This window comes from Pangasianodon hypophthalmus, chromosome 18 (genome assembly GCF_027358585.1).
Source record: "Pangasianodon hypophthalmus isolate fPanHyp1 chromosome 18, fPanHyp1.pri, whole genome shotgun sequence".
Taxonomy (NCBI): Eukaryota; Metazoa; Chordata; class Actinopteri; order Siluriformes; family Pangasiidae; genus Pangasianodon; species Pangasianodon hypophthalmus.
In genome coordinates, this window is record NC_069727.1 from 14,606,771 (window position 1) to 14,619,807 (window position 13,037).

General features: G+C 37.1%; 1 protein-coding gene across 2 annotated transcripts; it reads right to left on the reverse strand.

The window, feature by feature from the left end:
* Positions 1 to 2,056: 2,056 nt before the first annotated feature.
* On the reverse strand, positions 2,057 to 13,020 carry LOC113531734 (aldo-keto reductase family 1 member D1). 2 transcript variants are annotated; one of them, XM_034313133.2, is made up of 10 exons: positions 12,916 to 13,020; positions 12,205 to 12,334; positions 11,931 to 12,098; positions 8,679 to 8,795; positions 8,487 to 8,564; positions 7,402 to 7,524; positions 7,167 to 7,276; positions 5,324 to 5,489; positions 2,574 to 2,656; positions 2,057 to 2,266 (listed from the first exon to the last, which is right to left on the reverse strand). In XM_034313133.2, the coding sequence occupies exons 2-10, from the start codon at positions 12,295 to 12,297 to the stop codon at positions 2,224 to 2,226; spliced, it is 981 nt and encodes a 326-aa protein (XP_034169024.1). In that variant the 5' UTR covers positions 12,298 to 12,334; positions 12,916 to 13,020; the 3' UTR covers positions 2,057 to 2,223. The 2 variants fall into 2 exon arrangements, with proteins under 2 accessions (XP_034169024.1, XP_026778404.1); XM_026922603.3 differs by having other exon boundaries at positions 12,205 to 12,394; positions 12,916 to 12,930.
* Between the last annotated feature and the right edge of the window lie 17 nt (positions 13,021 to 13,037).

Consider the following 13,037-nt stretch of genomic DNA (forward strand, 5'->3'; position numbering starts at 1 on the left):
ACTCGAGGCACAAGGCAGGGGACACCCAGGACGGGGTGCCAACCCACCGCAGGGCACAATCGCACACACATTCACACACTACAAACAATTTGGCATTGCCAATCAACGCATATCTTTGGACTGGGGGAGGAAACCAGAGTACCCAGAGGAAACCCACCCAAATGTTATGTTTATGGCCTAAATTCATTAGATTTTAAGTGCTACTGATCATGCTATCAATTCTTTTTTTTGCTCTGTACCTGGATGCAAATCCTTTGGAAAGGTTGGCATTGTGTTTTTATTTCGCGTTCCTTTCAAGGAAAAGGAAAGTTGGACTCAGTTGGTAGACTGTGGCGCATCAGGGCGTGTTATGGAGACAACCCGGATATGCGGTCTTCATTTTTCTGAAGACCAGTTCCACAATTTTAACCAAAAATAATGTGGGATTTTCAGTAGTTGGTCCTGGTCGATGGAGCGGTTTCCTCTCTGGCACAAGCTGCTCCCAGTCCCAGCCAAGCCTCAGAGCAAGCAAGTCCTTTTTCCAGCAGTTCATTTGTCTAAATTCAGCAATACTCAGGGTGCTTGTCATTGACTTCTCAGACCTTACTTTAATCATAGCTTGTCTAGGAATAAACTGCTGTACATGCACACACACACACACACACACACACACACACACACACGTGGTATCACAATTATCTGATATCTTCCACTCCTGTCATCGGGTTGTTCACGTTGCCAAGGGAGACAAGAGTGCCAATCACGAGTGCCAATCACATGAACTGTGACAATGTTTACTACACAGTGTACTATTTTAGGGGTTTTGTGGTTTTATTGTAAAAAGGGTGCTTTTTTTAAATTAATTTTATTAATTAATGATGGGTGCCAATAATACTGGAGGTCTAACAAGATAGATATGGGCTGAATAATATGACACTGTGGTATCAATGTTTTGATAATTCATGTGACAGTATGGACTTCTGGGATATCACAGGTGTCGTCAGTACTTTTAAAACTTTCATAGCTGCACTTTTATTCACAGGGATTAGTAGCTGACTGGAAATGTAAAATATTTTAAAGCAAATCTTTTATTTATCATTTTTTTCAGTGTCAATTAATGTCTATTTTTATTAACTAAAAAGCTCTAAAATACATTCCTTCTATAACAATATATAACTGTAGGTTGTATCTTTTAATGTGCTCATTACCAAAAAAACAAACCCTATATAATTTAGAATATACAGTTTATAATTTGGGGTTCAAAAGATATAAAAGTGAAAAGGCTTAACACAACTCCTCTATAAAACTTCCTTTAAAGGATACAACCTACATTTATAATGTTCTCCAATATATAATAATATTATTGCTTCCCATATCTTATCTTGCTCTGAAGTCATTCTGTCTGGCATTTGCACGAACACTACAAAATAAACCTGCCATGTACAAGTGGAGTGACTTGCTTCTACGCATTATGCACAATACAGTACTGTGCAAAAGTCTTAGGCACCCTATTTTTTTTAGTACAAACTTTGTTATAGATTTTTATTTTATGACTTCTACATTATTGATTCAGTACAAAAACATTTTAGATTTCCAAACATTAGTTTTCCAGCACAAAATTAAATGTTACAGAAAAAATGTTTGTATGTCAGTAAAGAAAGCAGTGTATTACATAAGAGACACTTTTCAGACAAAAAAACATAATGAAGGCTGCTGGGTTTCACTGCAAAAATAAGATGCGAGTCGACAGTCTAAGTCTCCAGAAGAACTGTGGCTGCTTCTGCAAGATGCTCAGTAACACTTCCAGCTCATTTCCTTATAAAACTGCACACACTGTACCTGAGACTACTATTTTTTTTTAAAGCGAAGGATCGTCACACAAATATTGACTTTGTTCCATTTATTACTGTTTACTGCTCTTTATAGTATTTTTTAATGTAGAAACATTTACTTTCAGTATTTTTGAAGGCATCTTTGCTCTACAGCAATTCTTTGCATGTGCCTAAGACTTTTGCACAGAACTGTACGTTAATACAACCAGCCTCAAATCAGTGAACAAACAAAAGGAGGAGTGATGTGTGATAAAATTATTTATATGCATACTGTCCTAAACGTTACAGTAAACTATGAGGTTATAGTAAGAGATTAAAATGGTACAAGGAGCACTCCGATAATACCCGTCAACAAAAATGTCATCTTTATATCATGCATTGTTGTTCATTTTGTTGCTCATATAAAACTGCATTAATATTCTTCATGGAATGGATATTCAGGATGATCACTCCACCTATGGAAAGAGAAACAACGATTAGGCTCAGTTCGGTTTCTTCAGTGGGTCTCAGTCTCAGTTCCAAGCATTTCACTGCTTAGTATTTTCCCTGCTGAAACACACCTCAGGACTGTTAATTAGCTGAAAAAAACCAGCTTGCTTTAACAAGCAGTGACAGCTCAGCAGTTAAAGTTCTGTGCTAGTAACTATCACCTCTGTGCTTGGATTCAGATTCACTTTCACATGTTCACTACTTTGGATAAAATATCTGTCAAATTAATACATATATACATGCAAGTTTTTGCTGTGTGTATTAATTACTTACATGAGAAGCTCCACAAAGCGAATGTTCTTGTTAAGTCCTTCAATTGCTTTCATTTCATCATCGGTCAGAGAGAAGTCAAATATCTAGCAGAAAAGATAAATGCATTACAGCCTGGACAATGATGATCCAATATAGTGTATGTGTATCTCTAGGTATATGTGTATCTCTTTTTCCCTGAGACAATAGGAGACAGCTAGTTATACTGAGACAAACATCTGTATCCATTAATGTCTCCCAAGTTTTTTCCACATTACTCATTATAGTTTTGAACTTGTGCAGTCGTATTGTAAAGATTGGAACCAGTGCAGTGATTTGAACCAGTAAATCATTATACCACCTCTGTCCAACCTCACATCAAACAATACCAAATTTTGGTTTCACCATGGTGTCTGATAGAAAAAAAAAATTGAAAAACATTATCTATAAAATGGAATTCCAAAATAATTTACTTAATATTTCATTCATATTACAGCAAATGACACCACAGTTAACTTTATTTGCAAATTCAAAAGTTTGCTTCCCTGGTGATATGCTATAGTTAAATTATTTGAGTGTGCCTCATTAAGGTGCCTAATGGCCTAAAAGGTTTAACACACATTTGCTGCATCCGAATATCCCTTCTACCCTACTATACAGTAGGCGAAAAGCAGTATGCCAAAGGAGTAGTATGTCCGAATTCTCAGTATTCATAAAACATTTGGTGAGAAATACCCAGATGTCCCGCTGCTTCCGCTGAGATTCTGCTGAACGGAAGCAATGGACATGGCACTACCCCATAAGGCAATGGGACTGGCATGGAAGAGCTGTCAGAATCAAAAATGGCGCATTGGCTCTTTTGCTATAGATATTCAGCATAGTTTCTTGTGGATAAACCATACTTGTTTAACAACACCTGAGTAAATTGTTAACTTGTTGAAGGTTTAAACAAGAAAAAAACAGTTGCTACAGCGTTTAAAATGAGGGAGGTGCAGGTGCTCTAATCTGGTGGGCTCTTTAAGGTTATTATGATGTCATTGGTCACATGACAATGCTAACATGGTGGATGGAGCATGTCCGGATTGTATTCATACTACACACATACACTGATCAGCCATATTAAAACCACTGACAGGTGAAGTAAATAACATTGGTTATCTGGTTACAATGGCACCTGTCAAGGGGTGGGATATATTAGACAGCAAGTGAACAGTCAGTTCACGAAGTTGATGTGTTGGAAGAAGGAAAAATGGGCAAGTGTAAGGACCTGAGCGACTTTAACAAGGGCCAAATTGGGATGGCTAGATGACTGGGTCAGAGCATCTCCTAAACGGCAGGTCTTGTGGGGTGTTCCCGGTATGCAGTGGTTAGTACCTACCAAAAGTGATCCAAGGAAGGACAACTGTTGAACCGGCGACAGGGTCATGGGCGCCCAAGGCTCACTGATGCGCTTGGGGAGTGAAGGCTAGCCTGTCTGGTCTGATCCCACTGAAGAGCAACTGTAGCACAAATTGCTGAAAAAGTTAAAGCTGGCTATGATAGAAAGGTGTCAGTACACACAGTGCATCACAGCTTGCTGTGTATGGGGCTGTGTAGCTGCAGACCGGTCAGAGTGTCCATGCTGATCTCTGTCCACCGCCGAAAGTGCCTACAATGGGCACGCGAGCATCAGAAATGGACCATACCACAATGGCAAAAGGTGGCATGGTCTGATGAATCACGTATTCTTTTACATCATGTGGACGGCCGGGTGCCTCTGTGTCGCTTACCTGGGGAAGAGATGACACCAAGATCTAGTATGAGAGCAAAGCAAGCCGGCGGAGGCAGTATGATGCTCTGGGCTGGGAAACCTTATTCTGCTGGGAAACTTTGGGTCCTGGCATTCATGTGGATGTTACTTTGACACGCGCCACCTACCTAAACATTGTTGCAGACCAAGAACACCACTTCACGGCAACAGTATTCCCTAATGGCAGTGGCGTCTTTCAGCAGGATAATGCACCCTGCATCAGTGCAAAAAAATTGTTCAGGAATGGTTTGAAGAACAAGACAAAGAGTTCAAGGTGTTGACTTGGCCTCCAAATTCCCCAAATTTCAATCTGACCGAGCATCTGTGGGATGTGCTGGACAAACAAGTCCGATCCATGGAGGCTCCACCTCGCAACTTACAGGACTTAAAGGATCTGCTGCTAATGTCTTGGTGCCAGATACCACAGCACACCTTCAGAGGTCTTGTGGAGTCCATGCCTCAACGGGTCAGAGTTGTTTTGTCGGCACAAGGGGGACCTACACAATATTAGGCAGGTGGTTTTAATGTTATGGCTAATCGGTGTATACTGATCAGTACGTACTGATCAACAGCCGAGCAGCAGGTACTGAATGCAGTAGGTACTGTCACAGTATGCGATTTTGGACGCACAGATTTATTCTAGCTCAAAACAGCAGTCACAAGACCTAAAACAGAATGTATTGACCTTTCACAGAGCTAGAAAAGGGGATAAAAAGATGCTACTAACAGTGAAAAACAAACTGAATAAACAAATGGAAAGACACCATCAAAGACTCAAAGTGTGAAAAGGAAATAACTGAAAAACTGCTAAAATAAATGCAGAAGTCCAATCCAAACAGCAGAAAACCTGAAAAAATGGAGGCAAGTGAATCACATTCAGAACTACATCTGTGAAACATCTGTAGAACCTCAAAGTAGCCTAAAACCAGTGAATTCTGACTTTTGCACTCAACTGTACATTACTCATTTCTGAGAGTATACAAACCTGAAAGTTCTCCTTGATGCGCTCTGGGTTGAAGCTCTTTGGAATGACCACCACGCCTCGCTGAGCATTGAATCTAAGCGCAACTTGTGCTGTGGTCTTCTTATACTTGGTAGCAATGGACACCAGAAGCTCATCCTCCAGCAAAGGGGGACACTTTAAATTCACCCTGTACCACAGAAAAAACATCTTTATACACCCAGAAATGAGTGATAAACTATTCGTACTTGTGCACAGATTGGCTTTTTTTTTTTTTTAAACAAATAGCAACAAATTGGTACACTGGGCCTCATTATATCAAAATATGAATGAATTCATTCTTAAATCATTTAGAGGAGCATTTACACAAGAAATGTGTTATTCATGAACATCCAGTTGCCTCAGAAAAACATCTGTATCCTACGAGAACTCCTGAGTTTGTGTAGATTTATGAGTTAAAGAGACTCATTAATATAAACCTTGATCAATAGGCTTTAGATCATATAATCATAATGAATTATTGCAATTTTATACACAGACTGTTTTGTCCAGCTCATAGACAGTGGCAAGGCGCTCTTCCATAAACCTGTGTGGTGAAGACCCGAGTTTATCGTCTTGAAACATGGGAGGGCTTGCTAACCTCTAACCGCCTGATTGCCATCCACTTGACTGAATCACGCCTTTAAGATATTTAATTTTGGATACTTTTGCTCAATAAATAAATAAATAAATATAAAAACTGTAATGTAATGTTTGCATCACTTGTTTAATTGGGTTCTCTTTATCTAGTTTTAGGACTTAGATGATGATCTGATCACATTTCAGGTCAAATTTGTACAGGAAATGTACGTTTATGTAAAGGGTTCATAAACGTTCTAGCGACACTGTAGCATATTTACTTCAATGGCACATATGGAGTTAATAAAACTTTTGTGAAACTTAGTCATTTCATGTTAAAGACTCAAAAAAATATTTGATATAAATCCATAAATGAAGACAAATAAGATTTCCTATACACTTATTCAATGTTAGCTGACATTTTGTCATTTTCAGCTCTCTGTGAGCTTTACAGTGTCACTAAATGTAAATCAACTGTGTCCTGAATGCAATTCGTAATTAATTGTGGATTAACCTATGCATGTGAGTACAAAGAAGATCAGCATTACTGAAACTTATCAGTCTGACAGGAATCTCTAGTCCGGTTTGGCCTACGAAAACATTTACACACAAGTTCACTAAATAAGCCATGCTCAATGTGTGTACATATATGAAACTATAGAGGATATGTTTTTGACAAAAAAAAAAAGGACTTTTCTTCTTGTTGTAGATGCTTCGTCTACAACAATGCAGAAAAAAGTAACCAGCAGGAAAAGCAACGTCAATTAAAAACAAAATTTGTACTCAATTTGTAACGTATGTGAAATTCTTAAAGGAAACGTATCAACTTTTTTTATGCCCCCGAGGCCTTATATTTTTTTCTTATTTTTGTCCTTCCATCCTTTTTTATGTCAGTAAAAGTTTTTATGGTATTAAAAGTTTTTTTTTTTCCACTATTGTCACTGGATTCACTTTCTAATAGAACTGTGTACTGGTCGGCGCTGCACTGGGACTTACTGTGCCCACTGTCTCTCAGTAGACATTGTACTGTCTTGTGCTGTCTGCACATGTTTGCACTTGTGCACCTTATTTAAAAATTTATGTAGTCCCTTGTAGTTCTGTGTTGTTCTGTGTTTGTCTTATGTAGCACCTTGGTCCTGGAGGAACGTTGTTTCGTTTCACAACTGGCTGTGTATGGTTTTAATGACAATAAACTACACTTGACTTGACTTGACTAAATGTAAATGCGAAGAAAAGAAGAATTTTATACCATGATGGGTCTCTGGATGTTCCAAGAGGACTGTATCCAACAATGACAATTTCATTCTGCTTACAAAATTCCATCATTTTAGGCTGAGTGAAGTATGGGTGGCATTCAATCTATGATAAGACAAAAAAAAATGCAAAACAAGTACATTGATAAGAATCTCTACAAAAAGTAACCCTAACTAACAAGAAAAAGATTTCCACTGATTTGCCTTGTACAGCATGCTGCGGAGGATTACCTGATTCGTCACAGGTTTGTACTTTAGACCTGGCTTATTCAGGATCAGCTCTAGCTGCCGCTTATTGAAGTTAGACACTCCGAGAGATTTTACCAGCCCTGCATCTTTACAGGCCTCTAATGCCTGAAAAGGGAAAAGATTAAAAAAAAAACAGGTGAGAGAACTGTTGCATTCAGGAAAACTGTGCACATTTTTAAAAGGCCTTATAAATGCTTTGTTTACACTTAATTTTTTGTGTGCCAATAAACAGTGCCTAACCCTGACCTGTTCCGTTCAGGTCAAAATGACTCGTGTAAAGGTATAACCATAGTAAAACCATAGTAAAAACATGAGCATGAGGAAAAAAGATGACTGAGGCTATGTTAGATCATACACCTCTATCAACGTAAAGTACAAAGCATTTTACCATGCATCACACTTTTTATAAATCATTTTAAAAAAAAAAGGTTAAGGTTAATGTTTTATGAAATGTCTATCGATGAGATTTTAGATCATGCTCTTCTCAGTAAAAACAAGAAGATGAAGATTACTGAGATGGTTTCGAGCTGAGAGTTAATAATAAGGTTAAAGAAAAAGATTAAACATGACTGGTGTTTGCAAATCTGAGGTGATTTTAGTCTCCGTCACATTCTCTCCATCTCACATTTACACTCCAACACACTTTCGTAAGGAGGATCCCCACACATGAGAGGGTTTTCAGGGTTCTTTTAATATCAGCAAGGTTTTTATTCATTACTGATGATAAAATAAATCTAGGTTTTGGTTGATAGGATGCAGCATTGCTAAGTAGTGAACAGAACACAAAGGTTAAAAATCTCACTTTAAATCTAATTTAACCAGCACATTCACGTCCCTCCCATGTGGCACAGAGGTTAAAAATCTAACCAGCACATTCATGTCCCTCCCATGTGGCACAGAGGTTAAAAATCTCACTTTAATCTAACCAGCACATTCACATACCTCCCATGTGGCACAGAGGTTAAAAATCTCACTTTAATCTAACCAGCACATTCACATACCTCCCATGTGGCACAGAGGTTAAAAATCTTGCTTTAAAATCCAATCTAACCAGCACATTCACATACCTCCCATGTGGCACAAAGGTCTGTCTGATGGTAAATATGCTTCCCATTCTCATCTTTTGGATAGAAAGTATCTCCTGGCTAAGGAATTTAAAATAAAACCATATACAATCAATTCACATATACGGTAAACATCTGTTGGTGGATTTTCTGCATTATAATAAATTGTGGATGATGTGAGGATGGTGTAAAGACCTTAAAAGCTATGGGGAGTTCGATGACATAGAGATCGACATAGTCCAACTGCAGAGTTTTGAGAGTTCGCTCCAGTGCTGGTCTTACAAGCTCAGGAGGATGAAACGTGTTCCATAACTGGGACGGGAAAGAAAACACAGTGAGATTTTCAGTTTGTAGAAATGAACTCAGCAGAAGGAGAAAATACAGGGGTGTAAAAATGAATTAAAAGTGGAGTAGCAAGTCAAAATTATTAACAAGCAGGTGTCCTTTCTTTATAGTACACAAATATTGTGTGTGGTTTCAAATGTTTATAGATATTAAATGACAATGTATTTTTCAAAATCTCATATGGTGTGTCCGTCCAAACATTAGTGCAAAGTTTGTTTGAAATTGTTCTAAATCATTTCTCTATTTTTATTTTGCCACATTTGAGATAATTTCAGAAGTGTTTTGCATTAATGAACAAAACTACAAAGCATTTATATTTATAGTTCTTTCACAGTTCGCTAATGAAAGTTGTCCAAAGTTGTTCATTTTTACGATGAATATCATCTGGCGCAACCATCAAGAAACGATCATTCTGAGACATTCAAATTAAAAAAAATTAAATGACAAAAAAATGATATCATACAGCAACATGCCAAGGATCACTGGAAACATCTAGAAGGTTTATAAGAATTTGGAAAATGTGGAAAACTTTCACCTTTTAAGGTAACACTCTATTGTTGAACTATTGTCCTCAAGAAAACAGTGAAAATGAAATTATATCTGTAAATTTATGTTTTGTTACAAATTTTATAATGGATATTGGTGGGATGAAGTTTCTGCTTTGATAGTCAATTCTGTTCCTGTGAATGCATAAATATACATGATCATTATTCATAAATACTGCATGCATGGTTTTTTACAGATGTTACTGTACTTGAAATACTGCATACTTTAAAATGTGAAACATATTAAGGAAACATATTAGGACGTACCACATGATCATTTTTAACACCATGGCCAATCAGTGTTGATGAAATGTGCTAGATTAACATAATCATTACTCAGAAAATGAGCAAGAATGAAACGAATGCACTCCTGAGAGCTCCTGTGGGGAAAAGCTAGAAACAGGGAAATTCAAACTAACATGACTGGGTGTACAAAATTTTCCAAAAATATCTTTGGGGATGTTCTTTTTCTTAAAAGATTAGTCATTATTTGGTTATCTGCCACAGGCTTAAACATTTAAACAAATGAAAGGGAAAAGTTCCCATACTAACTTCCTTTATCTACTTGTTTAATTCTTGCTAATTTCCTGACCAATGATTTGTTATTAAGACCATTAAAAGCTCAATATTTTGCCATCTTGGGCCATTTTTTTTGCCCAGGCATATATATATATATATATATATATATATATATATATATATATATATATATATATATATAATCATTGTACATATATATACATTATCTTATATAATGATATTTTATACATATCATTTTCCAAAGGTTTCAACAACTGCCAAATATGTTTGATTTTTGTATTTTTGAAATTTGCCCATTCAAAATCCTAATTCATCTATGACACTTGTATTAGTATTCAGGTAAAAGGGAATTTTTTTATTTTTTTAGGATTTGGTTTTGAATATTGCATATTTCTTGAGTAAAGCTGGTTTTACACTATGCAGTATTTTAAGATTATAATTCCTCACACTGTATGAGATGATCCCAGTAATGCTTGTATAACAGCCTGTGAGAACTTCTTCTACAGGTCACATTACACAATGCACATAGCTGCTGATGTCCTGCCATACTGAGTGCACAGAAGTTTGCAAAGCACAAGCCTAGTTTCACCTTGTCCTAATAGTACATAATCTCTGTGAGCAGAGCTTTTGGTGTTAATGAGCTAGCTACACACCTGGAAACTGTAATTAAGTGTCTGTTTCTTTCTAGTCTCTATTCCTTTCCATTTCTGCTGCAGCACTTCAATGTCTTCTTTACTTTACCCCATCACCACTAGTGTGTTTGTTTGGAGCTGGGGTGAGTTTTGTGTGATCACATGCCGTCCTCCAATTGGTGGATTTTAGACGAGTGATGTAGCAGCGCACTCTGAGATTTGCCCTGAGAACTTGTCATCGCCTGTCTTTCACACACGGTCGAACACTGACCATGAGGCATCACAGCAGCTCAGCAACGAATGACTTTAGCTTAGAGGAGCAAACTTAAGCCAGCTGCTCTTCCTGAAACCACGGGTGGTCAATTTTCAGGTGCGCGGCTTTTAGACACTTAGCGGTAATAGCGCCGAACGCGGAAAACGAGCGTGCGCGAGCTCCTACACAGCCACAACAACTCCACTGTCATACACAGTGATCATTTACAATACACAAACACACAACAATTCACAGTGTCTGTGAGTATACAGGAGAAACGCTTTTATATTCAGGGTTTTACATATAAAAAATGGAAAAAAGTTTAAAAATTTTAATCCAAATAAAAGCCAAAAATTAATAAATAAAACATCATTTAAGAAACGATATTATTATTATTATTATTATTATTATTATTATTATTATTATTATTAAATCAAAGCATATATTCATTTTTAAAAAAGCATAGATGGTTCATTTCACAGAGGAAGTCTCTGACACCAAAATAATCAATTAATAAATTAATATTTTACTTCATATTAAAATACTTAATATTTTACTGAAATAAAATAAACATTTCAAATCTCAAACCCCCTCACATCAGTTCACAGTGACCTGCTCTATTCTCACAGTAAAGATCAATTCATTTCAAACTGATCAAAGCCCCTTATATCAGTTTACACTGAGCTACTCTATGCTCAGAATAAAGATCAATTCATTTTACTGTAGAATTTTATAGCAATTTCTCTTCAAAATCACAAGATCCGGCACTGTCATTGTGTCAGGAGGCTATATGATGCTTTATAAAATGGATATTTTAAATTAGTAGATGATCAAAACCCCATATATCAGTTTACACTGAACTGCTCTATGCTCAGAATAAATGAATTCATTTTACTGTAGAATTTCAAAGTAAATTTAAAGCAATTCAAACTCACTGGATTTGTCAATATAAATGAGCCAGGAGGCTATTTTTAATCCATTATAAACCTTTCAAAGTCTATTTCAAATCCCAGATCAATAATAATAATAATAATAATAATAATAATAATAATAATAATAATAATAAATTTATTTGCGGCAAGTTTAACCGCATGTTAAGGAAGGGCAGCTGGCTTCTCTGCAGTTCGTTTACCTTTCCACAGTAGAAAATGTCCTCTCTTTTCACCGTTCCATCAGCAATTTTGTCTCGGATGGCTTGGCCCACTTCGTGCTCATTGAAATACACCAGAGCTCCATCAATGTGCCTGTATCCGACCTCGATGGCCAGCTTGACTGCGTTATATGCAGTTCCTTTGGGAGTCTGTCAAATGCAGGCAAGAGATGCCAGAACAGGTGAAATTCTCAGAGAGAATAAACAACACCAGGATCAGGAAAGTGAGTGAGGGAGTGAATAAATAACTCCTTACCGTCCGAGGGTCTGCATATGTCCCTAATCCCATCAGAGGGATTTTCAGCCCATTATTCATGGGGACAGAGTGACTCTCAGCTGTCAGCTCCATGCTTTTGCTGTATTTTAATACTAATCAAGTGGCTGCTCTGTTTCCAGATCACACAGACAAGAGCCAGGCACAGTCAAACTAGTCCTACAAGGAAGTCCTACCCACATGCACAATATGATCACAAGTTAATCAGTAATGCTGTTATTACCGGCTTTGGTCACAGTCCTTGACCCTGTTCAGAGGCAAAGTCTCCCATGCTACACAAAAACTGGAATATATGCTTTCTGAGAAATAATCTTTATAGTGGCTTGTGAAGTGATCAAATGGCATTCAGCCTAAAAATGAATGCGTGGAAGTTTTGGCAGTGCTATAAAGTGTGGAAAGTGAATAAAGATGATCTTAAATAACTCAGAAAACAATCCACTGATAATCAAATGGACTGGACTTCCAGTCAGCATGGAGCCTTGGGAAATTCAGCCTGGCTTTTAGCACTAATCAACTAAATCTTTTACATTTTTTGAGTTAGCTTTGTCAGCCTGCAGATTGCATTTCTTATCTTATCTTATCTTATCTCTGCATTTAATGGTACACTGTTAGCAGGATATAAATATATTAATATATAGTAGTAGTATTAGTAGCAACAAGTTAGTGACAGTAGTCAGTAGTAATGTTGATTACCTTTGTTATGCATAATGTAATTAAAAAAAAAACCCTGAAAGTTTCTTTCTTTCTCTCCCCCTAGTCATGGGAATCCACCCTTGGGGGAGTTGGAGTTGCAGGAGTTGTGCAGAGAAACGCGT